General features: G+C 40.2%; 1 protein-coding gene across 3 annotated transcripts in view; it reads left to right on the top strand.

Moving 5' to 3' along the window:
• The window catches only part of ALMS1 (ALMS1 centrosome and basal body associated protein), a 152,801-nt gene that overhangs the window by 65,950 nt on the left and 60,817 nt on the right, over positions 1-26,034 (top strand). For 2 of the 3 annotated variants that reach the window (XM_036334114.1, XM_036334115.1), the window contains 2 exons: positions 12,378-12,902; positions 24,389-24,556. In XM_036334114.1, the coding sequence (XP_036190007.1) occupies positions 12,378-12,902; positions 24,389-24,406 (543 nt within the window). In that variant the 3' untranslated portion in view covers positions 24,407-24,556. Of the gene's footprint in view, positions 1-12,377; positions 13,023-13,136; positions 13,982-24,388; positions 24,625-26,034 lie in introns of those variants that run through there. The other variant, XM_036334116.1, reaches the window with a different exon arrangement.

Here is a 26,034-nt window from a genome sequence, read left to right as displayed (position 1 = left end):
TTGTTGCATCTACTGGCATAAATTCCCTCTATTTTAATTTGTCTGAAAAAGTCTTATTTCTTGTTCAGTTTGAAGGGTATAGAATGCTAAGTGGGTTGGATTTTTTTCTCTCAACATTTTAAATACTTCACTCTATTCTCTTCTTGCTTGCATGATTTCTGCGGAAAAGTCAGGTGTAATTCTTTGCTTTTCTGTAGATAAGGTGTTTTGTCCCCTTGCCTTATTTCAAGATTTTTTTTCTTTATGTTTGCTTTTCTTTACTTTGAAAATGTTATGTCTAGGTGTAGTATTTCTGGTTTTGTGGGGGGTGTTTTGTTTTGTGGGGGGTGTTCTTTTTGGTTTTCTTCTCTTTTTGGTATTTTTGTTGTTAATGTATTAATATCTTGTCCTGGAGTCCTTTGATGTTTTGGTCTGGGGTTTTTCCTTCTTTTACATTTTAGTTTTGGAGGTTTCTGTTGAACTCTCCTGAAGCTCAAGATTCTAGCCTTGGCCATGTGCAGTCTACTAAAGAACCTATCAAAGCATTCTTCGTTTCTGTTACAGTGTTTTTTATCTCTAGCATTTCTTTTTTCATTCTTTCTTAGGATTTTCATCTCTCTGCTTACATTGTGTTTGTGTTCTTGCATGCTATTCACTTTATCCATTAGAGCCCTTAGCATATTAATCATAGTTATTTTAAATTCCTTGTCTGGTAATCACAATATTCCTACTATATCTAGTTATATGCTTGCTCTTTTTTTTCTTTGTAGTATGCTGTGTTGTGGAGCCTGTAGCTGGTGTATTAAATTAAAAAATTCAGATTATAATCTCTTGAATGTAGGCACATACTACCCACATGGGCTAGGCAGGTAGCTTTCTCAGCATCAGAGCTTCCACTTTGGGGAACTGAAAAACCTCCAGGGTCATTTTGATTAAAGGCATAGTTTTAATACACTTACACAAAGGAAGTAAAGTCACAAGAGTTATTACTTACAAATCTCAGAAGCCTGGGTGAGTGGGCAGGCTGAGGGATGGACAGTCCTCCTCATGAGCAGGAGATAAAAGAGCAGGGTAGCAAGCACTAACTACTTATAAGATGGTTGAAGTGGCGGTCAGTGACTTTTCACAGACTCAGTTCTAAGTGGTTATTTTTAAAGGTGGCGTGGGAAAAGCAAAGAGAGAACTTCTGGCAGGAATCCTAAATTCAGGGCCTTATCTAACTGTCTATGCTCTGAGTGTGAACAGGGTTGTCATACTGTAAAATATCTAGGCAGCAACTCAAAATAGCTGTTTTCTCATCACAATTGACCCTATGATGCCTAGGCATTAGTGTTTAGGGAAAATCAAGGGCGCTGTCTAGATGGTGCAGATACCAACAGCCACTGGCAGGATTTTGGTCACCTAGCATATGAAACATTTGAGTAAAGCAAAAATGCCAAAGAGAACATCAATAGATAAATGATAGTTTGAAATCCTGTTCATAACCATCCCCTCATTTGTTGGGGTGCAGCCAAGAAAATAAATCAAGGCCCATGGATAAGGTAGGTATTTGATTAAAACTTGGGTGAGATTATGGAATATTGGTACCTGTTGGGTCATCTTTTGTAGATTTATTTTGTCCAGTATTGTTAATATATATGCAGCAGGTGATAGACTCATAGTACATATACCTCGTTCCTTGGCCAATAAATAATTTAAAGCTAAACGGTTATCCAAAACCATCTGCACTAAAAAATCATGTTGCCCTGGCTGGTGTGGCTTAGTTGGTAGGAGCATTGTCTCATACACTGAAAGGTCACAGGCTTGATTTCCAGTCAGGGCACATTCCGTAGGTTGTGAGTTCAATCCCTGGCCCTGGTCATAGTTTGTGCGGGAGGCAGCCAATTAATGTTTCTCATTTCTCTCATCTCTCCCCCCGCCCCCCATCTCCCTCCATCCCTACCTTCCTGCCCCTTTCTCTAAAAATCAGTGAAAAAATGTCCTTGGGTGAGGATTTGTGAAAAAAGGAATCATGTAATCATGTTGTTGCATTATGGTTTGGTGTACAGCTTAATATTTTCAGCCAATGTGGTTGACAGGTTGGTGTTTGCCTTAATAACTTGTTATGTGTCTGTTCTGGTGGTGTGTAATCCAGTTCCTATGAGGGATAGTAGCAGACCTACTTCCAAACAATGGGGATGAATACCACATGCTCTTTATGTGAGGGGCAGAAAAAGAGATGGACTGAGGGTCCTGTTTAGTGATTTATGGAAGGGTAGCCCTAGAGAGAGTAAAATACATATAGAACTCTGTGGGGTTGGCAAAGAGCTTGAGGGGAAGATAAGTACACGTGTGAAGAACCATGAATGTATAATGGACCTAGGGTACTAGACACAGTGGTCACTAACTGTGTGATTGGGGAGCTGATATAATTTGGGGTTCCCCCTGGGTGATTGGGCTGCGAGGTCCATTGCTGTAGGGGTTGTGCTCCTTGGGACAAGTTATAGATCATATTCTTTCTTGTGTTGGTGCCTGGGCAGATATGGAGGATTATAAAGGGCATGTGGGGGCTCCTGCCAAGTGCCACATACTGTATGGCAAGTGTACTGCATGGAAGCAGTTGAGTATTTGTACAAGTTGCAAGGTTACATGGGGTGTCTTCTGTTGGGAAAATGGGGGCAGTGTTAAAAAAATCAGTCAAGTAAGCCACTAACTGGGGAAAAAGATTTTGTTGACCCTGATAACATCCCTAGCAATTACAGCGGCCCCCCAAAATGAGCTCATTGTATTAAAATATTAGGCTCACTGTGATCTACTGCAGTCATACTTTGACACAAGGTTTGACGAGTAAAAGAAAAAAAAGTAGGACTGTTTGGGGGCTTGAATGGGAGGATTGTAGAGCTCTGAATGGTGACAGTGGGAAAGGGTTTCCTTGGGGTGGTATAGTCAGGTGACCCTGTGGATATGAGCCTGGAGGATACGTGTCTGGGTGCTGTGTTGATGGTAGCATCTGCAGCTGGGGATGGTTCCTCCCAACAGAAATTCATTAACCCCACCCCCAGTAGGATGTATAATGTGGACCAATCTAATGAGTGTGGTGAGGGTGAACAACTAAGTGAACTGCTTTAAAGGAGCCCCAGTAAGGTTCTGAGACTCAACACATATCTTGATCTTCTAAAACTAAAAGATGCAGTGAAGAGCAGCCTAGCAGTCATAGTACCACCTCACATTCGAGCAGCATGCATATAGTGATAAGCAAGCGGACCTTGAAGTAAACATATACTTAATTCTGCAGAATGCCACTTAAAGGGGTTGTGAGCAGGGAATTTAGATAAACAGCATTTAGTTCAGCAAGTCTTTTTCAGTCCTTGCCATCCCAGCTGCTATGTGTTCCTGGGTGTCATCTATGCTATAGTGGAAGGTTGTGGAGATAGCATTCAGGATGAAGTTTTTTCCTGTGGTGTTGTGGGCTTGGATGTTGTCATCTCTCAGATTGTCTGTCATGTCCTACACTGTCGTGTGCTGGGGCATTGTCATTATCAGTGTTGTTGCAAGTGCAGGGAGCTATCCCAGGGGGGTGGCTCCCCCAGGTAACCACCAAGGAGGGGAACTGAGGGCCCAAGGGGCCTAACAGAGTTGCATAGATTTGGGATGCTCTAATTGGGGTTTGCTTGCACCATTGGGAGTATCTACTAGTCTCACAAATTCTCAGTACATTTTGGGGTGCACCTTGCAAATAATTGGGTAGTGCTTTTCTCCAAGGCATAGGAGGTTTCCAACCGTAAATAGTAAAGATCAGGGGCCCATGTGTAGCTTTGGCTTAAAGAAAATTTAGTTATATGCTTCTGACAATTTAATGTTTGGCCCTCTATTACCAGAGATGGGTGTGAACTGCATAAGCCTGTCAGCCAGTTAGGGTTGAAATTAGGGCAGTGTAATGGTTGGTGGCCTATAAGCATTTGTGCCATCAGTCCCATTTAAGATAGGGCTTGAATCTCCCAGCAAGTACTCACACCTGGTGGCATTTTAGGTACAGCCTTTCTATGTAAGTTAGTGCCTGACTTACATTATCTCCCCATTCTGGGTGCAACTGTGGGCAAGAGCCGTGTGCTTCCAGCAACTTTTCAGTGTTGCCTCTCTTGGATTGAGAAGTCCCATGACCCAGATGGCACAGAAGGCACAGAGTAAGGCCAACAGTAGCAAGTATGTGCATTTTATAGTGTTGTGACCACCCAATGAGTATCCCATGTGAAAATTTATGGGATGACTGTGGGTCAGCAGCTCATTGGTGGCCTCCTCCAAAGTGGAGTAGAATTAAGTGTTGTGATTGTATTGATTTGATGTCATCTTCTAATCTTGTTAAGATTAACAAGATTAACATCTTCTAATCTTGTTAGGATTAACCACAGTTTCTAGAGTTCCACATTGTTCTTTTCTTTTGGTGGGTCTGAGTGCAATTATTTCTACTTCCTGTGGAGAGATGTGAGCCATTTATTAAAGCTTCTACACATTGGAATTTCAGCTGGAATTTGCATATCCAGCAGGTAAGTGCGGTCTAGGAGCAGCATAGTGGGTTTGTTTTCTTTTAATGGGCCAAGACTATCCATGGTCAGGGGGTCATAGTTACTTACCTCTCCCTGATTGGTTTGCCAATGAATATTGGAAGGTGAGACCATCAACATTTTAGATCTGTAAGGGGACTCAATTTTCTTGGGAAAGATATAAATAATATTGTCTGGTAAGATGAAGGCATGATATTTTCCTGTGATAACAATTATAGGAAGCATGACTTGGCAGTTGAGGTGAGGAGAGTGGTGACCATATGGTCTAGAGTTTAAAGTGGTTAATGCCCCTAGCAGCAAGGAAGTCCATTTAGGAGTCCATTATTGCACTGTAACTTAAGGAGCAAGGAGATATATATATGTATGTATATATTTTATTTATTATATTTTTATTGATTTCAGAGATGGAGGGAGGGAGAAAAAGAGGGAGGAGGGAAAGAGAGAGAAAGAGAGAGAGAGAGAAGCATCAATGATGAGAATCATTGAATGGTTACCTCCTACTGGAATAGGTCTTGTCTGGGAAGGTCTTTATTTCTCTCTCAATTTTAAATTATAACCTTGCTGGTTAGAATATTGTTGGTTGTAGGACCTTGCTTTTCATCACTTTGAATATTTTGTGCCATTCCCTCCTGGTTTAAAAGTTTCTGTTGAGAAATCAGCTGACAGTCTTTTGGTAACTCCCTTGTAGGTAATTAATTGTTTTGCACTTGCTTGCTTTTAAGATTCTCTTTTTGTCTTTAACCATCGCCATTTTAATTATGATGTGTCTTTGTGTGGGCCTTTTGGGGTTCTTATTTGGACTCTGTGATTCTGGATTTGTGTGTGTGTGTGTGTGTGTGTGTGTTCACAAGGTTAGGGAAGTTTTCCATCATTATTTCTTAGAATAAGTCACAATCCCTTGCTTTCTCATTTCTCCTTCTCATATCCTTATGATGCCAAAAGTTGTTATACTTTAACTACTGTGTGTTTCCTTAAACTAGCCTTATTTAAAAGAAAAACTTTTTTTTAATGCTCTGGGTGCTTTCTGCCACCTTGTCTTCCAAATTGCTCCTTTGATCCTCGCTTCATCTAATCTGTTGTTGATTCCTTCTTGTGTATTCATTTCAGATATTATGTTCTTCATTTCTGACTTTTTTTTCATGGTTTCCATCTCTTTTTTGTTTGTTTGTTTACTATCTCATTGTTAAGGTTCTTACCTAGCTTATTTATTCTTCCCCTAAGATCCTTGAGCATCCTTGTAACTATTGTTTTGAACTCTGTATCTGGTAGATTACCGGCCTTCATTTCATTTAGTTCATTGGGATTTCTTCTGTTCTTTCATTTGGGGCATGTTTCTCTGTCTTCCCGTTTTGGCTGGCTCTCTGTGTTTGTTTTTGTGTATTAGGAAGGTCTGCTATGACGCCCACTCTTGGTATGGTGACCTTATGCAGTGGGTGTCATGTGGGGCTCAGTAGTGCAGTCTCCCTGATCACCTGAGCTAGGTGCTCTGGGAATGTTTCTTGGGTGTATTATGTGAGGCCTTCTGTTGTAGTTGAGTCTCGATTGCTGTTGGCTTGTCTCTGGCTGGCTGGCTGTGAGGTTTACTCCAACCACAGTGTATAAGTTGCTGTGCAGGGGCTGACCCCATAAAGCAGAATTCACCCGTACAGGATGTGTTGCCTGCTGAGATCTCCCTTTGGGTGTGCTGCTTGTGAAGCTAATTTGGCCATGCCCTGATGTGGCCTGTAGCCTGCCACCAGAGCGTGCTGGTTTTCGGTCCTTACAGGAGGGACTTTAATGAATGTCAATGTCAGATGCTTGCTTGTGACCAGCTTGGGCTACTTGTTTGGAGCTACAAAGCAGTCCACAGTTTGTGGCTGCCTCTGCAGGGCTTGGGGGTACATACACTAACTACAATCTATGGTCAGGTGGTCACAGTTACATAGGAAGTGCCAACCTATGTACCAGGACTGGCTTCCACCAGCACTGAGCTGGGGGCAGGTCAGCAAAAGTCCTGAACCACCCTGAGATCTGCCTTTGGCTGCCTGTTAGGCTCAGCCACTGAAAGAGCCTCTGGTGGTATGTGAGTTCCGTGAGGTAGGTTCTCAGTGAGTCACCAGAGATATAGATTGGGTTGATACAGATTCAGAGTTGGTGATAGTGCTGAGTATGAGGCCACTCAGCAGAAATTTCAGTCAGTGTACCGCAAGGCCAGTTGCCACCAGCCTGGGCCCTACAGTTCTTTATGGTGGGGTGGGGCCACAGGGAGTCATTAGTGTGAGGCCAGCTGAGTTCATCAGGGTAAATAAACCAAGCCAAGGTTTGGCCATGTGGGAGGAGAGCTCTGCATAGAGCTGAGGTACCATTCAGGTGTTTTAGGGAAAAAAAGCCCTTGCCCTAAAGCCACACAACTCCAGTTTCTCCTATCCCCTGAATCTGCCTGGACCTCTGAGAAAGCCCATGCTATGGGCCCAGGCTGGTTGCAGCCAGCTGATGCTTGTGTAGGGCGCCAGTGGAGCAGGAGAAGGCCACGAGGAGTTGGATGGTATGTCTAGTCCTCTGCTTGGTAAAGATGGCATCTGTGGACAGTGTGGGAGAGAGACTCGTCGCAGGGACCTTGGCAGCTCTTCTTTCAGCCCTCTCCCTGAAGCCACACGACCCAGTATCTCTCTGTAAGACTTCTGTGTCTGTGAATGAGATTTGTGCATTGGCCCTTAAAAGGGTGTCTGGGATTTTAGCAGACTTCTGCCTCTCCCTGTAATCCCCACTGGTTTTCATTGCCAGGTGTTATGTGGGCTCCTCTTTGAGCCTCTGGTCCTCCAGGCTGGGGAGCCTGGTATGCTCTTGAGACCCCTTGTTCCTTACGGAAGGATCTTTGCAGCTGAGATATCCCTCTGGATTCTCAACTGCTACATGTGGATGCAGGGCCAGTCATTTTCATGTCTCTGCCCTTCCTACTAGTCTTAATGTGGCTTCTCTGTAAATCCTTGCTTATAAAACTTCTGTTCATCTAGTCTTCAGTTGGTTATTCAGGTTGATTTTTCTATAATTAAATTGTAATTCTGATTTGGTCCTGGGAGGTGAGAGTAGCTTCTACCTATTCTACCACCATCTTACAACTTATATAACATGTTAGTTTTGTCCAGTTGGTGTTTAATTAATTTATTGGTTTTCTAAAAAATTCAACATTTTGAAATATCTTTAGATTCACCTGCAGTAGTAAGAAGTAATATGGAAAGATCACTTTTACCTTTTACCCAGTTTCCACCAATGGTAACATCTTGCAAATCTGTAATAACATATTACAATCAGGATATTGGCATTGATATAATCGAGATACCTAACATTTATATCAACATAAAGTGACCTTTATGTTGCCCTCAAATAATTACATCCACTTCTCCCTTGCCGATTTCTTAACCTCTTACCGATTTCTTAACCTCTGGCAGTCATTAATCTTGCCTCTATTTTTATAATTTTGTCATTTCAAGAATGTCATATATGTGAAATCATATAATATGTATTAGCATTTTTCACTAGGCATAATTCTCTGGAGAATATTTAGGTTGTTGAGTATATCAGTAGTCTATTCCTTGTTCTTGCTGTGTAGTGTTCCATGTTATGGATGTAATTATTTAAATATTCACCTACTAGAGGCCCGGTGCATGAAATTCGTGCACTGGAGGGATGTCCCTTTGCCTAGCCTGTACCCTCTCCTAAACCAGCATCGGACAACCCTCTCACAATCTGGGACTGCTGGCTCCTAAACACTCGCCTGCCTGATTGCCCCTAACTACTTCTACCTGCCAACCTGATCACCCCCTAACTCAGAGGTTCTCAACCTGTGGGTCGTGACCCCTTTGGCCAGGGGTCCTTAAACTTTTTAAACAGGGGGCCAGTTCACTGTCCCTCAGACCGTTGGAGGGCCGGACTATAGTTTAAAAAAAAAACTATGAACAAATTCCTATGCACACTGCACATATCTTATTTTGAAGTAAAAAAACAAAACAGGAACAAATATAATATTTGTATTTGCATGTGGCCCGCGGGCTGTAGTTTGAGGACCCCTGCCTTTGGCGGTCGAATGACCCTTTCACAGGGGTTGCCTAAGACCATCCTGCATATCAGATATTTACATTACAAATCATAACAGTAGCAACATTACAGTTATGAAGTAGCAACAAAAATAATTTTATGGTTGGGTCACAACATGAGGAACTGTATTTAAAGGGTCAGAAGGTTGAGAACCTAACCACTCCCCTGCCAGCCTAACTGCTCCCCTGCTGGCCTGGTCGCCCCCAACTGCCCTCCCCTGCAGGCCCGGTCCCCTGCCAACTGCCCTCCCCTGCAGGCCAGGTCACCCCCAACTGCCGGCCATCTTGTGACGACGTGGGGGCGGCCATCTTGTGAGGGCATGAGGGCCACCTAGGCTTTTATTAGTATAGATTGAATGACATATTGGTTGTTTTCAATTTGGGGTTATTTTAAGTAAATCTGCTATAAACATGCACAGGCTTTTGGTGGCTGTAAGTAAGTCTTTGTTTCTGTGGGATGAATGTCCAGAAGTGCTATTGCTTGGTCATATAGTAGTTGTATGTTTAGTTTTTTGAGAAACTGCCACACCATTTTCTAGGGTGATTGTACCATTTTACATTCCTACCAGTAATGTGGTGAGCCCATTAGTCCACAGCCTCACCTGCATTTCTTATTTTTTTTTTATTTTAGCCATTCTGATAGGTTTGTAGTGATATCTCATTGTGGTTTTAATTTGTGTTTTCTTCATGATTAGTGATGTTTAACATCTTTTCATGCTCTTTTGTTAGTTGAAATGTATATGGTTATTTGGCCCATTTGTCTGATTGAATTGTGTGTGGGTTTTGTAATTGTTAAGTTTTGAGAGTTCTTTGTATATGTTAGATACAAGTCTTCAGTTGGATATGAGATTTTCAAATACTTTCTTCCAGTTGGTAGCTGGGAGAGAGGGGGGGCACCTCATTACTGCTGAGTGGAAATGAAAATTCAGTCTTCCTGTGTGGTCTCCACTGACACCACAGGGAGGGGTAGCTTATTACCAGCCAGCAGGACTCCTACTTGGCCATCTCTAATACCAGCTTGGCTTGGTGGTGCTTCATTATTGTTTTGGAATGGTAGAAGTCTATGCTCCTCACTTAGCCCCCCTCCTCCCCCTTTTTTTTCTGTAGTGTTTGGCTGAAATAGATTAGTTTTTGTCTAAAAGTTTTTTAAATTGCCACTCAAGGATATGTGTGTTTTTTAATTGATTTGGGAGAGAGAAATGAAAGGAGGGTGGGAAGGAGGGAAGAATGGAAGGCGGGGGGTGGGGGTGGGAATGGGGCAGAGAAAGAGCACATCAGTTTGAGAGAGAAACATCGATCGGTTGCCTCCATATGTGCTTCGGCCTGGAATCAAACCCACAGTCTTTTTGGTGTATGGAATGACACTCAACCAACTGAGCCACCCAATCAGGGCAAAGTTTTCTGTCTTGTTAGACTTCACTTTTACAGTTTGTTTGTTTTTAGCTAATCAGAGTAGGTTTTTGTTAGGGCTTTTGTATGTGCCCTTTGTTCGTGTGTTGCTGGCTTCTTCAGATCCAAATCTGGGATATATCAGGTAAAAAGAAAACCCAGGGATTTCACTACCATCTCATTCCTCACGTCCCAATGTCCCTAGCCCAGGGGTGGGCAAACTTTTTGACTCGAGGGCCACAATGGGTTCTTAAACTGGACCAGGGAGGGCCGGAACAAAAGCATGGATGGAGTGTTTGTGTGAACTAATATAAATTCAAAGTAAACATCATTACATAAAAGGGTACGGTCTTTTTTTTCAATAGTTTTATTCATTTCAAACGGGCCGGATCCCGCGGGCCGTAGTTTGCCCACGGCTGCCTAGCCAGTCTGCCTTCTTTTCTGTAGTTTTCAGATTCTTCTTAAGTTTGTTTTATGTATAATGTCCAGGATTTTTAGTTGAGGACTTAGCAGGTAGAATAGGGCAAAGCACATCCACTCCACTATGTCGGAAGTGCAGCATATTTTAAAATTTTTTTTTAATGTATTTTTATTGATTTCAGAGAGGAAGGGAGAGGGAGAGATAGAAACATCAATGATGAGAGAGAATCATCAATCGACTGCCCCCTACAATCTCCCTACTAGGGATTGAGCCTGCAACCTGGGCATGTGCCTTGACTGGGAATCAAACCGTGATCTCATGATTCATAAGTCAATGTTCAACCACTGAGCCATGTCGGCCGGGCTAAAGTATTTTTATATGAAGCCAAATGTGCCTATATCATCAAGTAGAACGGCAAGTTATGACTTCACAGGTAAAATGCAGACATCTCAAAGAAAATTTATGTTTATGGTAGCATTATGCACTGATCTTAACCAGGAAGAAGTATTAGTTCTTTATTCTAAGTGGTAAAATATTAGGGTGTAGGCTAAGCTTCTGTAACAAAGAAACCCCAAAATACAGTGGCTCAAATAAGGTAGAATTTTATTTTTCTTTTATGTGATAGTCCAGGGTAGGAACAAGAACAAGCTGCTTGAGGTTATCCAAGGACCCAAGCTGGGTGGGCAGCTGAGCCATCCTTTTATATGGCACCTATTTCAGTTGGCAATAGTAATGGTGATAGTAGTGATAGGTGAATGTAGAGGTTGAGAACTTGATTTTTTAAGGACAGAAAGCAAAATTTGTACTTAATTCTTTTGCTCATATTCCATTGGCCTAAACTTAGTCTTATGTTCACAACTAGCTTCAAAGGAAGCTGGAAATAAAGGGTGTCCCAAAATTCACACAAGAAGTAATTTTGATAGAAAACATAGGTTTATAATTAAAAATTGTAAATTTTTTATTGATTCATAAAGTATATAGTGTAGGCAGGGGTCCTCAAACTTTTTAAACAGGGGGTCAGTTCACTGTCCCTCAGACCGTTGGAGGGCCGGACTATAGTTTAAAAAAAAACTATGAACAAATTCCTATGCACACAGCGGCAGCAAAAACACCCAGCGGGCCGGATAAATGTTTTCGGCGGGCTGCATGTGGCCCACGGGCCGTAGTTTGAGGACCCCTGGTATAGGGTTATGTATGGAATAGCATATCAGGTAAATGGATTATCATGTCACGATAGCGAACACCATTAACTGTTGAGCACCATTAACTGTTATTGCCTGAGTAGCCGCATTTTCGAAGAAGAATGGTTGGATGATGCCTCCAGCCCAAAATCCGCACCAAACAGTGACATGTTGTGGATGCATTTGTTTCTCAAAAATCACTCGTGGATTTTCTGAACGCCAAATGCAACAATTTTGTCGATTAACCAAGCCATCAAGATGAAAATGAACCTCAGGCACGAGTGAGATTTTGGGCTGGAGGCATCAACGGACCATTCTTCTTCAAAAATGCGGCTACTCAGGCAATAACAGTTAATGATGCTCGCTATTGCGACATGATAATCCATTTACCCGATATGCCATTCCATACATAACCCTATACTGTATACTTTATGAATCAATAAAAAATTTACAATTTTTAATTATAAACCTGTGTTTTCTATCAAAATTACTTCTTGTGTGAATTTTGGGACACCCTTTATCTGTGGCTTGGTGGCCTTATGATTAGTTAATGTTGGGATATTCTGTTACTAAAAGAAAAAAAGTGAGACTACTGGGAGGCAATAGTAGTCTTTGCTTTTGTTACTTAAGTGAAAAATTTTTAAAAGAAATTAACTGCATGGTCATGGGCCATTTTATTCTATAATTAATTGTCTTATTCTTATGTTCTTACCTGTTTTATTGTTAAATATCAGCAAAGTGATTTTTGTATAACTATTTGGACTACTTCAAGTAAGATCTTTATATTTTCTAGGGTTTACGGAGTCCACAGGGAATAAGATGCCATCCAGAAGCTGTCTGTGGTCATATTATTATTGAGAGCCATGAAAAAGGATGTTTCAGGACTCTAACTTCTAAACAATCACAGTTGGACAGCCATCCTTGTATCTTCAGATCACCTGAACCCTTAGAAATTATCAGAGGACACCGGAGCCCATCATCATGGAGAAGCAGTCCCATCAACCTTTCCAAATCACTAGACCAGAGCAACACCCGTTTCAAAGTTTGGAATTCCTTGCAGTTACAAAGTCGTTCCCCAATTCAGAATTTTACAACTGATGACTTCAAAATTAGCAAGGGTTTTCGAATGCCATTCCGTGAAAATATGGACCCTTGGCTGTCAGAATTAGTAGAACCTACTTATGTGCTACCTGAAGAAATGGATTGTCATTCTTCATCACAAATGCTGTCCCCAGAATCCATGAAAAAGTTTACTACCTCCATCACTTTTTCATCTCACCGACATTCTAAATGCTTTTCAGATTCCTCTGTTCTTAAGGTTGGTGTTACTGAAGATAGCCAGTATACTAGAGCATCTGTAACTCCAAATTCTCCATCCATATTTTTTGAACAACCTGAGTTCTGCAAAGTCCCACATGCAGATCACTATATAAGAAAACCTCCTCCTCCTCCTCGTACCTCTCCTCCTCCTCCTCCTCGTACCTCTCCTCCTCCTCCTCCTCGTACCTCTCCTCCTCCTCCTCCCCCTCCTCCTCCTCCTCCTCCTCCTCCCCCTCCTCCTCCTCCTCCTTCACATCAGCATTATGTAGTTCCAAATCTTCCTTGTCACATTTTTCTTGAAAACCGAGAACTCTTTGAACAAAGCAAAACCCCACAGGTAGATCATCAGATGAGAATAAACCACTCTCCCCTTCCTCAAGATCAGAGTTATATAGCTCCAGACCTTCCTTCTTCTATATTTCTTGAACAGCGTCAGCTCTTTGAACAAAGCAGGGGCCCTGATATAGATCACCAAATGAGAAAACAATATTCCCCCCTTCCTCAAGGTCAGGATTATGTAGTAGAAAACAAGGATCAACAAGAGCCTAAATCATACATTTCTAATATAAACGTTGAAACTAATAAAATCAATGATGTGGTTTCCCAATCATCGCCAAATCAATATACATTAGTAACTACTCCATCTACTACACCTTCAAACAAAAAGGTACTTTCTTTTGTTCGTATAACTCTTTCTCCCAAGACTTCCTCCAAGTTGGATAGTGGAACCTTAGATAAAAGGTTTCTTTCATTGGATTCAGCTTCTAAAACAAGGATGAATAGTGAGTTTAACTCTGACCTACAAACTATATCTTCAAGATCATTGGAACCAACCTCCAAATTACTGACCGGTAAACTTATAGTACATGATCAAGAATCTTTAGGTTCTCTAGGACCTAAATCTTCACCGGACTTTCAAGTCATACAGTCTCTTCCAGATAGTAATATTATTTCTCAGAACTTGAAAACCATACCTTTTCAGAATAGCCAGATAGTAACCTCAAAGCAAACACAAGTGAACTTTTCAGATTTGGAAGAATATTCCAATCCAGAAAGGACTCCAGTATCTGCAGATCGGTGAGTCTCTTTGTGATAACAAGCAAGCTGATGGAATTTGTCATAGCGGGTTTTAAATACTTAAGCAAATGTAAGTTTTTTTGGGGGGAGCAGTATGATTCTCTTAGGGCAGATTGTATCTAATGATTCTGCTGGAAGTCTTTCAAGAGATAAATATCAAAGTAAAGACATCTGAAAGTAATGTGTTTATACTTTCAAAGGGCTTTTGATAAGACTTGGCTTCAAGTATTTAAAACATTGAATTATTTTGAGAAGACTCTTTGATCATGCAGTGGTACAAGTTACTAGTTCCTTACTTATTGTGTTGAAGATATGCTGAAGACCAGGCTTTGGGAAAGGATGCATGCACATGCTCCCTCTCCTGCATGTGCGCTCTCTCCTTTTTTCCCCCCTCTCTTCGTTTCCATTTTATGATTCCCCTCAAATATTTAGTATTTACAATGTAAAAAGGTAACTTTTCAGTGGAAAATTCTGGCAAACATCACTTTAGCCAAGTAATCAAGGTTTAACCTCACCAGTAATGCAAATCAAAATACTGTACTCCCTGATGTGATGCGCTACTTCACAGTGTATTATAGGAAAGAAAAACCAGCTCAGGGATAAATGCATTAGATTGATATTATTCAGCCTAAATTTAAGACTGTCATTAATTCAGTTTTACATTAGTCTCACAAGAGACTCCTAACATTCTGTTATGGCTAAACGGAACTACCCTTTGTATTTAATGTTTCCATCTTATAGTTGAGTAGGCAACATGTCATAGTGGAGAGCACTGGCCTTGGAAAGGAAAAAGGGGAGAAAATGTTTTTTCAACATCTGCATATGGTATTCTTGGCAGTGAGGGACTTGTATATGTTATCTCATTTAATACTCATGATAATCCTATGCGTTGATGGTGGTATCCATATTTACCCTCCGGGAAACTGAGACACAGATGTTGCTACTTTGTCAGCAAACAGCATTTTCTCAAATAATGCTGATTGTAAGCAGCAGATGGGGCGTTCACATACAGACTTTTTAATCAAAGCAAGAGTTTGTTTATCACATGATATTGTTTCTCCAAACCTTGAGCTATACTTCTAGCTCTTCTACTATCTTCTTGGATAAGTCATTTCATATTTTTGCACTCATATGTCCAAATGAAATGTCTAAAAATTAGTGATTGAGAATTGAATTGGGGCAAAACAAACAACAAACAAGGTGAATCTCTAGTTTCAATGTTACAAATAGTAGGGTATTGGAGAAATCAATATTGATAATTATTTTTGAAAAATGTTTAAAAATTAAAAGATTGACAAGTTTATGTACAATATTTAAACTCATCAAAATGATAAAATGCTTAGTTATTGGAGCTGATTTCCTTGAATGAGAAAATTACAGATGATTATAAATATGAATTAATAATGCCATTTGTTCAGAATGTACTAAATGTTAGTGGTGGCCTATATTATTTTTTTCAGTATAATCAGATAGTATTATCTCAATTTATAGATTTTTAAAAGCCTAATACTTAAATGTTTTGCCTCAGATCACATGACCATTAAGTGTTGGAGGTGGCATTTGAACCTAGGTGTGTCTGACTCCAGTGTCCATAAATAATTCAAACTATATATACATAACACATTTATTTGTGTGTATATACAGTCATCTACCACATAACAATATTTAGGTCAGTGATGGATTACATATATGACAGTGGTCCTATAAGATTATAATGACCATTAAGTGCTGGAGGTGGCATTTTACTAATTTTTTCATTTAAAAAATTCTTATTGCCTAATGACGTCTATGACTCCAAAGGATTTGCCAAAGATAAAGAGGTTGCAAAAATCAACAAGGTTGTAGTTGAGATGACAAACAGCTGTAACCTGGGTTTGGATAAGGATGACGTTGGAGAGTTCCTAGATGTGGTTCTTGAGGAATTGACTAGTGTGGAGTGGTTGGAACTAGAGCAGGAATACATAGCTGAAGAAGAGGCCAAGAGAAAAGGAAACTGCAGAAGAAAAAGAAGAGGAACCCCCAAGAAAATGCACAGTAAAGGGTTTAGCAGACGCCTTTGCAGACTTCAACAAGCTCCTTAAAACTTTTGAAAACATGGGCCTCAGCACTGAAGGGTTTTCATCAATTGAAAGGAATGTTCATGGTGCATTATCTACCTACAAGCAAATCTATGATAAAAATAATCACCCAAGCAAACCACCATGGACATATTTCAGGCAGGTCCTTCATGAGGTATTTCAAAAGAAGGCATTCTTATCATAAGAGATGACAGCTCCACGTGTGTCATTACCTCTAAAGACCTTCCAGTGGGACAAGATGTAAAGGTGGAAGACAATGATATTGATGATTCTGATCATGTGGAGGCCCAGGCTAATGTGTGTGTTTATGTCTTAGTTTTTAACAGAAAGTTTTAAAAAGTAAAAAATATTTTTAAAGTTTTAAATAGAAGGTTATAGAATAAGAATATGGAGAAAAACTATTTTTGTGCAGCCATACAATGTGTTTTTTAAGCTGTGTTAAAAATGTTAAAGTAAAAAAATGTTACAGTAAGCTGTTAATTTATTATTGAAGAAAAAAGGTGTTTTAAAAATAAATTTAGTGTAGTTTAGGTTTACAGTGTGTATAAAGTGTACAGTACTTACAATAATATTCTGGGCCTCCACATTCACTTACCACTCACTCACTGACTCACTCATAACTTGTTCTAGTCACATTCATGGTAAGTGTCCTGTACAGGTGTACCATATTAAATCATTTACAGCATATTTTTACTGTACCTTTTCTTTCTTTTTTTCTTTTTTAATTGATTAATTTTTTTATTTTATTTTTCTTTTTTACAGAGAGGAAGGGAGAGGGATAGCGAGTTAGAAACATAGATGAGAGAGAGACATCGATCAGCTGCCTTCTGCACACCTCCTATTGGGGATGTGCCCGCAACCAAGGTACATGCCCTTGACCGGAATCGAACCTGGGACCTTTCAGTCCACAGGTCGACCTTCTATCCACTTAGCCAAACGGGTTAGGCTTCCTGTACCTTTTCTATATTTAGATATGTTTAGGCACACAAATATTTAGCATTTTGTTACAGTTGCCTACAGTATTTAATACAGTAAGACACTATACAGTCTTATAGCCCAGGAGCAATGGGCTGTATCATAGAGCGTAGGTGTGTATTAGGCTACCAGTGGTCGGCAAACTGCGGCTCACGAGCCACATTCGGCTCTTTGGCCCCTTGAGTATGGCTCTTCCTAAGTCTTAGGAGTACCCTAATTAAGTTAATAACAATGTACCTACCTATATAGTTTAAGTTTAAAAAATTTGGCTCTCAAAAGAAATTTCAATCGTCGTACTGTTGGTATTTGGCTCTGTTGACTAATGAGTTTGCCGACCACTGGGCTATACCATCTAGGTTTGTGTAAGTGCATTCTGTGATATTCGTACGACAAAATCGTCTAAGGATGCATTTCTGAGAATGTGTCTCCGTCATTAGGCAAGGCATGACTATGTGTTTGCATAGAACATGTGCAAGTACTAAATATTTTTAAACTTTTTTATTCTGGGGTAATTTTCAACTTAAAGAGGAGTTGCAAAAAATAGTAGTTTCTTTATTGATGTGTAACATACTACCCTGAAATATAGCAGCTTAAAACAATGAATATTATCCCCAAGTTTCTGTGGGTCTGAAATCTAGGCATGGCTTAGCTCGGTGCTTCTGGCGCAGGGTCCCTCACAAGGTTGCAAACAAGGTATTGGCTGTAGCTATGGTCTAATCTCAGGTGTGTTTGACTGAGAGGATATGCTTCCAAGCTTGCTCACATAGCTGTTGGCTAGAGGCATCAGTTACTTCTTCTATATGGGCAGCTCCAATATCATAGCTAAATTTCCTTCAGAGTGAGCAAAGCAAGTAAGAGTGCAAGAGAGGGCTTCAGGACAAAAGCCACAGTCTTTATGTAACCTAACCTTGGAAGTGAATTTCACCACTCTGCCACATTATTTGGTAGAAATAAATCACTATTTTAAGCCCATCCTGAAGGGTTAGGTATTACACAAGATTATAAATACCAGGAGGCAGAGATCATTGGGGGATATCTTAGAGGTTGGCAATATGCCCTTTATAAAAATTTCCCCTTATGTTAACATCATAACCATAAAACATTTACTAAAACTAAGAAATTATCCTTCATATAAAATTGTAACTAAAATATAGATTGTTTGGGATTTCACCTGGTTTTTCCACAAATTAACCTTCTCTGTTTCAGATCCAATCTAAGATCCCACCTTGCATTGTAGGTTTCATATCTTCTTAGTTTCCTTCAATCTGTGGCAGTTTCTCAGTCTTTCCTTATTTTTCATCAACTTGACACTTTGAAGAGAATTAGTTATTTTTGAGAAAGTTTTTCAGTTTGGCTGTTTCTTGTCTCAAGATTAGATTGAGGTTAGGCATTTTTAAAGCATCTGATCAGGGAACACATTATATTAACATGCATTACTGGTGATGTTAAACTTTTTATGTGTGTGTGTGATGTTAACCTTGATCACCTAGCTAAAGTAGTGTCTACCAATATTCTCCACTGTTCTACATATTTATAAATTCCCAACAGCTGTTATTGTTGCTTGGTTTATTTCATTATGTGAAATATAGAACAACATAAATGTATATATAAAAAGGTGTGTGTATGTATGTCTCCATATGTATATGTACATGCTACACATTATTAAGTGCTCTTCATTATTTCCTGCAGTTCTGTACTTTTGTTGGATCGTTTTACTTCAGCCTAAAAAAATTTCTTTTGGTATTTCCTGAGGTCTCCTGGAGATCAGTGCTCTTCTCTTTTATTTGTTTGTATTTTATTTTTAAAATAGATTCCAATTTTCTCTTGAAATTTCTTCTTATTTTTACCTATTATCCCCATCTTTTGCTATTTTAATATATTAATAATCATTTTAAAATCCTTCTGTGCTAACTTCATTATCTCAATCTCCTGTAAATCAATTTTTCTTTTTTTCATCCTCTCAATTTTTACTTTTTCCTGCTTCACAAATTTTACAATTTTTGCTTGTACGCTGGACATTGTGAATAAAAAAAATTATAGAGACTGAAAATGCTATTACTTTACAACAAAGAGGATTTTCCCTTTTCTCTTAATCATTTCAGGAATTTTACTAGGTCAGAGCTGGGTTGGACTACCTATGATTGTTAATTTGTTTGGATTTTTGTTTAAAGCTGACAAGTCTTTGATTCTTCAATAATTAAATATAGTGAGATACCATAGTTCAGTCTTTCAGACGTTTAAATTCAGCTCTTCAAATTCTCAGCCCTTGCAGCTTTACAGTGGCAAATATAAGGGGAAACCAGCTATGTATTTTTGTGGTTACATTTTCTCAATGGAAACGTCTCATAAGCGCTGAAAAGATGACAAGTGATTGCACTGTTTTCTTACTCAGCCCCCTTCTTGAGGGTGGCACTGTGGATTTTTTTTTATTGCTAGTTTTATAGGTCTGAATTCCTCACCCTGAAAATTCTCCCCTCTCAGGCATAAGTTATTTAGCTTCCTGCCTTATCCAGGTTCAAAATCTGGCAAAGGTTAGGAGGAGGCCTGATGTTTATCATAGGTCCCTCTATCTAATGGGATTTGGTTTGTTAGTGCCTTCACTGTGCAAGAGAATTTCACTCTGCTTTTCTGGCTCAGTCCCCCATCCTCCCATACCACCCTGACACTAAGGAAATGTCCTGTGGTGGAAATCAGCTTGGCATTCTGCTAGATTTCATTCTTTCATGCCAGCCCATGGGTTCATCAAAACCTATGGTGGTTTCTCTTTCCAGTGGAGTATATCTACCTGTACCAGGGTGGGGAACCTTTTATCTGCCAAGGGCCATTTGGATATTTGTAACATCATTCTTGGGCCATACAAAATTATCATAAAAAATCAGCCTGCTATATTTGGTCACACATTTAACTAACTCATTACTAATGCTTTGGCAGGGCAAGACCAAATGATTTCACAGGTCTTTTGCAGCCCGTGGTTCCCCACCCCTGACCTATACCAAGCTCCTGCCCATAATTTCTAAGATGCCCCTCTACCATATCCTATATAATTAAAGCCTAATATGCTAAGTGTCAGGTTGGCCATTCAATCAAAGCATAATCCTATATAATAAAACCCTAATATGCAAATTGACCGAATGGCAGAACGACTGGTCGTTATGATGTGCACTGACCACCAGGGGGCAGACGCTCAATGCAGGAGCTTCCCCCTGATGGTCAGTGTTCTCCCACAGGGGAGTGCTACTCAGCCAGAAGCCAGGTTCACGGCTGGCGAGTGCAGAGGTGGTGGCAGGAAAGTTTGCAGGCAGGAGGTAAGGAGCAAGGAGTCCTGGACTGCGGGAGACCCGGACTGCGAGAGGGATGTCTGACTGCCCAATCCCCAGGGGCTTCGGGGGGGGATTTGGGCCTAAGCCAGCAGGTGGACATCCCCTGAGGGGTCCTGAACTGCGAGACAGTGCAGGCCGGGCTGAGGGACCTCCCCCCTTCCAGTACTCGAATTTTGTGCACCAGGCCTCTAGTATGCTAATGATATGGTAAGTCTGCTCAACCACTTGCTATGACGTGCACTGACCACCAGGGGGAAGACTCTATGACTGGTAGGTTAGCTTGCTCCAGTAGTTTAGCTCTGACCAGTAGGTTAGTCCAGCCTATCAGGACTGTGCAAGATAGGTCAGACATGCCCTGGACTCCTCCCACAGTCCCTCCCCAGCTGACCAGCCTCCCACGTCCCTCCCTGGCGTCAGTCATGCACAGTTGGGGTCCCTCGGCCTGGCCTGTGCCCTCTCGCAATCTGGGACCCCTCAGGGGATGTCGAAGAGCCCATTTTGGCCCAATTCCGCAGGCGAGGCCAAGGGACCCCACTGGTGTACAAATTCGTGCACTGGGCCTCTAGTTAGTTGATATTGTTCCCTGATTGCTCCCATAGCTCTCTAATTTTTTTAGTATGATTTCTATAACTTATTCAACTTTGCTTATTACATCAGGAATGATGGCCTGTAGCTACCTACAACATCTTACCTAGAAGTGGATCCAATTTTAGATCATCTTTAAGTTCTCTCTGTGATACATTAATAGTACCTTACCTAGAGTGCTTGTATCTTTTACTGTACTTATTATTAGGTCTTTTATGTTTTTGATAATATTGTGTATGGTATGACTTTTCTTTCAATTTTATAACTTTTTTTAAAATTAAATCTTTATTGTTGAAAGTATTACATGTCCCTTCCTTCCCCCCCTCCCCCCATTGACCCCTTCTAGCCCACCCCAGCTTTCACCACCCTATTGTCTGTGTTCATGGGTTATGCATATATGTATACAAGTTCTTTGGTTGATTTCTTCCCACCCACCCACAATTTTATAACTTCTGATACTAAAAAATGTGTATTTTTAAAAATTTGATCTCATACCTGGCAACTTTTTTTAAAATATATTTTTATTGATTTCAGAGAGGAAGGGAGAGATAGAAACATCAATGATGAGTGAGAAGCATTGGTCAGCTGTCTTCTGCACGCCCCCCACTGGGGACCAAGCCCGCAACCCAGGCATATACCCTTGACCGGAATCAAACCTGCAACCCTTCAGTCCGCAGGCCAACACTATCCACTGAGCCACGCTGGCTAGGGCTCTGGCAACTTTTTTAAAAGCTTATATTCTAATACCTTATCTGTAGATTGTTTTTGATTTTCTATCAAAATTATATCAAATATGAAAAGTGACAGTATTATTTCTTCTTCTCTTATCTTGATACCTCTTCTTTTTCCTGTTTTAACTGCTGATATCCTTTAAGAACTTTACTAAAATGTTCAATAGAAATGGTAAGAGTTAGCATTCTTATTTTGTTCCAAACCTCACAATGAACAATTACTACATTTCACAATAATTAGGATAGTTTCTCTAAAGTTTTTTTGTAGTTTCCCTTTGCAACAAATTTTATATCTGATTATTAAATTTTATCAAATGTTTAATCTGACCATATTGATGTAATTGTATGCATTTTATCCTTATTTTTTATTGGTGGTGGTGAATTATATTGATTGATTTTTGAATGTTAACTTATCTTGCATTCCTGGAGTAAACCTTCTTGGTAGGAATTCTCTCTCTCTCTCACACACACACACACACATTTGGTTTTCTAACATTTTGTTTAGGATTTTTTTTTTAAATATATTTTTATTGATTTCACAGAGGAAGGGAGAGTAGAGAAGGATAGAAACATCAATGATGAGAATCACTGATTGGCTGTCTCCTGCACGCCTCCTACTGGGGATCGAGCCCACAACCCAGGCATGTGCCCTTGACCGGAATCGAACCCGGGACCCTTCAGTCCACAGGCTGACGCTGAGCCAAACCAGCTGGGGCTTGTTTAGGATTTTTCCCTTTATATTTATAAGAGTTATTGGCCTATTACTTTCTTTTCTCATGATTGTTTTTTCAATTATTGAATAGTAGGCAGAGGGTATAAATTCAAAAGTTCTTCTGTTCTTGTGATATAGATGTTAATTGAATGTAATATACTATTACTCCATTTTTTAAAGTAAATATTTTTGAATAATTTTAGGTTTACAGAAAATATATAAATATAATAGAAGTCTCTGTACCCCTCCCTAAGTTTTTTCTATTGTTAATATCTTACATTAGCATAATATCTTTTTCAAAATTAAGAAGCATACATTTGTACATTACTATTCACTAAACTCTAGACTTTATTTGGATTTTACCTATTTTTCCATTAATGACCTTTTTTTGGTTCTTGAACCCAATTCAGTATATCACTTTCAATTTAGTTAGTTGTCTTATTTCTTCTTAGTCTCCTCTGGTCTATGATCGTTCATCATTGCTTGTCTTGAGGAATACTGGTCAGATATTTTGTAGCATGACCCTCAATCTGGGTTTGACTGGTGCTTTTCTCATGATTAGACTGGAGCAAAGAATACCACAGAAGGGAAGTACCCTTCTCATCACATCATAGTAGAGTATGTGAAATCCACATTACATCACTGGTGATGTATACCTTTATTACTTGGGTAAATAACATGGTGTTTGCCAGGTTTCTCCATTGTAAGTTACTATTTCTCCCTTTTTATATTTTGTTTGCAATTCAGTCACTAAATTCAATCTATACTCAAGGAAGGAGAGATTATACTTTACCCCTTGGGCTAGGGTGAGGGGGTAGTGGTATCTACATATATTATTTGGAACTCTTCAGTAAATAAGATTTGTATTTGTCTTTTCTCTCCTATTATTTACTAGAGGCCCAGTGCATGAAATTCATGCACTCACAGCTGGGTGTGTGTGTGGGGGGGTTGTCCCTCAGCTTGGCCTGTGCCCTTTCGCAGTCCGGGAGCCCTCAGGGGATGTCTGACTGATGGCTTAGGCCCACTCCCCATGGGTTGGACAGCAGTTGGACATCCTTAGTGCTGCTGCGGAGGTGGGAGAGGCTCCTGCCACCGCTGCTGCACTGGCCAGCCGTGAGCCCAGCTTCTGGCTAAGCAGTGCTCCCCTTGTGGGATCGCACTGACCACCAGGGGGCAGCTCCTACCTTGAGCGTCTGCCCTCTGGTGGTCAGTGCTTGTCATAGCGATCAGTCGTTCTGCCATTGGGTCAATTTGCATATTAGCCTTTTGTTATATAGGGTAGGATTCAGTCATTTACTCCATTCTGTTTGAATATGAATGCTCTATAATCTTAAAACATTATTATAACACTAGTTATTATAACATTGAAAACTTCTGGTTCCCCCACTGACATAAACTTCTTGAGGGAAGACTTTGTTTCTTATTTATCTTTGTATCTATACATTTAGTACAGTCCCCTAACTTATAGTGAACCTCTGGTAATTTTTTAAAAAATATATTTTATTAATTTTTTACAGAGAGGAAGGGAGAGAGAGAGTTAGAAACATCGATGGGAGAGAAACATCGATCAGCTGCCTCCTGCACACCTCCCACTGGGGATGTGCCCGCAACCAAGGTACATGCCCTTGACTGGAATCGAACCTGGGACCTTTCAGTCCGCAGACCGACGCTCTATCCACTGAGCCAAACCGGTTTTGGCACCTCTGGTAATTTTTTAAAAAATGAATGTATTTTCACTTGAACTGAAAAGACTCTTTCCTCAGCTAAATTACATAATAGCATTCTAAATTGAAATTAAAAGTAGATTTTAAAAGTAAACTCACGTGTGTTTGCATTGTAAGTATCCAAGAAAGTGAAGGCAACTACAGAAATAACCATTTCTTGTGTCTGCGCAAAACATTCCCTGAAACTACTTAAATATACCTTGAAGCCACTTTCTGAAAGATATTATGGCATTTTATAAGCCAAGGATATGACCTGCTGTGTCCTTTCTCTTATTTGTTCAGATCACTGGAGAAGGTTAAGATTCCACTTTCTGCCTCCTCTAGAAAATTATTATCTGATGCAGTCACTCAGATTACAACAGAAAGTCCAGGAAAAGCTATGTTTTCATCTCAGATTTTTATTAATGCTGATGATGGTCAACGTGAGCCTAGTTCCCAGAAGCTGGACAAAGCTCCTAACAAGTTTGCTTCATCATCTTCAGTCCAACAGATTGCTGTTCCTCGTGACACTAACGGAGGTAAGAGAATGTGATTGCATTTTAGGTCAGATTACCTACTTTTATGTGTAATTATCTTAGAAATTTGTGATTGTGTCTTTCTAGTCAGAAAACCTAATTTTACTTGTAAACATTAGAGCCACATGATTATATCCATCTTTTATAAAAAGAATGTGATTATTATGTTTTTTGTTGTTGTTGTTGTTGTTATTGTTTTTTTTCAAAATATATTTTATTGATTTTTCACAAAGAGGAAGGGAGAGAGACAGAGAGCCAGAAACATCGACGAGAGAGAAACATCGATCAGCTCCCTCCTGCACATCCCCCACTGGGGAAATGCCCGCAACCAAGGCACATGCCCTTGACCGGAACCGAACCTGGGACCCTCCAGTCCGCAGACCGACGCTCTATCCAAACCGGTTGAGCCAAACCGGTTTTGGCGATTATTATGTTTTTATCTTAATTTCCAGTAGAGTTAACATATATGGAACTCATGTTGCTTATGGTTGACATGCTGCTCATTACTTGTAATAAGAAAGCAAATATTTCAGAAAAACTTGAAAACTATAGAGGTTTGATTTTAGGTGGGCAGGTGAATTATTGGCATTTTGTCTTATAGTAAATGTTACGCACTATAATAAATAGATACAAATATATATAACAATACAAATACAATATCATAAAACAATGACCATGGACCCAAGTTGGCTGTGGCTCTGCTGCCTTTGAAACATGGAATTCACGATTACCTTGAATTCACTATCACAGTCAACTGGAAGCAAGTGTCTGAAAGTTTTTATGGGCTAGGCCTGAAAGTGTCCAAAATTATTTTTTATAAGCTAAGAATAGTTTAGCTGTGTTTTCCACAGTGAAGAGATGGATTTTGGTATGCAACTAGTCATCTTATTTACAGTGCTATGCTATTATTGAGACAGTAACTTTAATAGTGCTTATCCTATCTAATAATAGAGAAACATGGTAATTAACTGTAACTTCGCTACCCTTCCCATTGGCCAATCAGTGAGATATGCAAATTAACTGTCAACCAAGATGGCAGCCGGCAGCCAGGCAGCTGAAATGAACAGGAGGCTTGCTTGCTCCAGTGATGGAGGAAGCCAAGGTTCCCCGCCTGCCGCTGCCAGCCTCTGAGCTTGCACTCTAAGCAACTATGTTGCAATTATAGAACCTAAACAAACTCCAGAAACCTGCTTTCAGCCATCAGAGCTGGAGCGAGCAGGACAGCAACAGTGTTACAATTATAGAACCCAAACAAACCAGATACCTGCTTTCAGCAGCCCAGGTCTCAGAGCTGGAGCCGAGCCTCAGAGCTAAAGCCGGCTCTCAGTTCCAGTGACAGCCATAGAAGGTAAATAAATCCCAGAATAAAAAAAAAAAAAGACAAAAAGGAGAGGTTGGGAGCTTCAGTCACCC

This window comes from Myotis myotis, unplaced genomic scaffold, assembly GCF_014108235.1.
Source record: "Myotis myotis isolate mMyoMyo1 unplaced genomic scaffold, mMyoMyo1.p scaffold_m19_p_14, whole genome shotgun sequence".
Classification (NCBI taxonomy): Eukaryota; Metazoa; Chordata; class Mammalia; order Chiroptera; family Vespertilionidae; genus Myotis; species Myotis myotis.
This window is presented reverse-complemented; position numbering and strand designations above follow the sequence as displayed.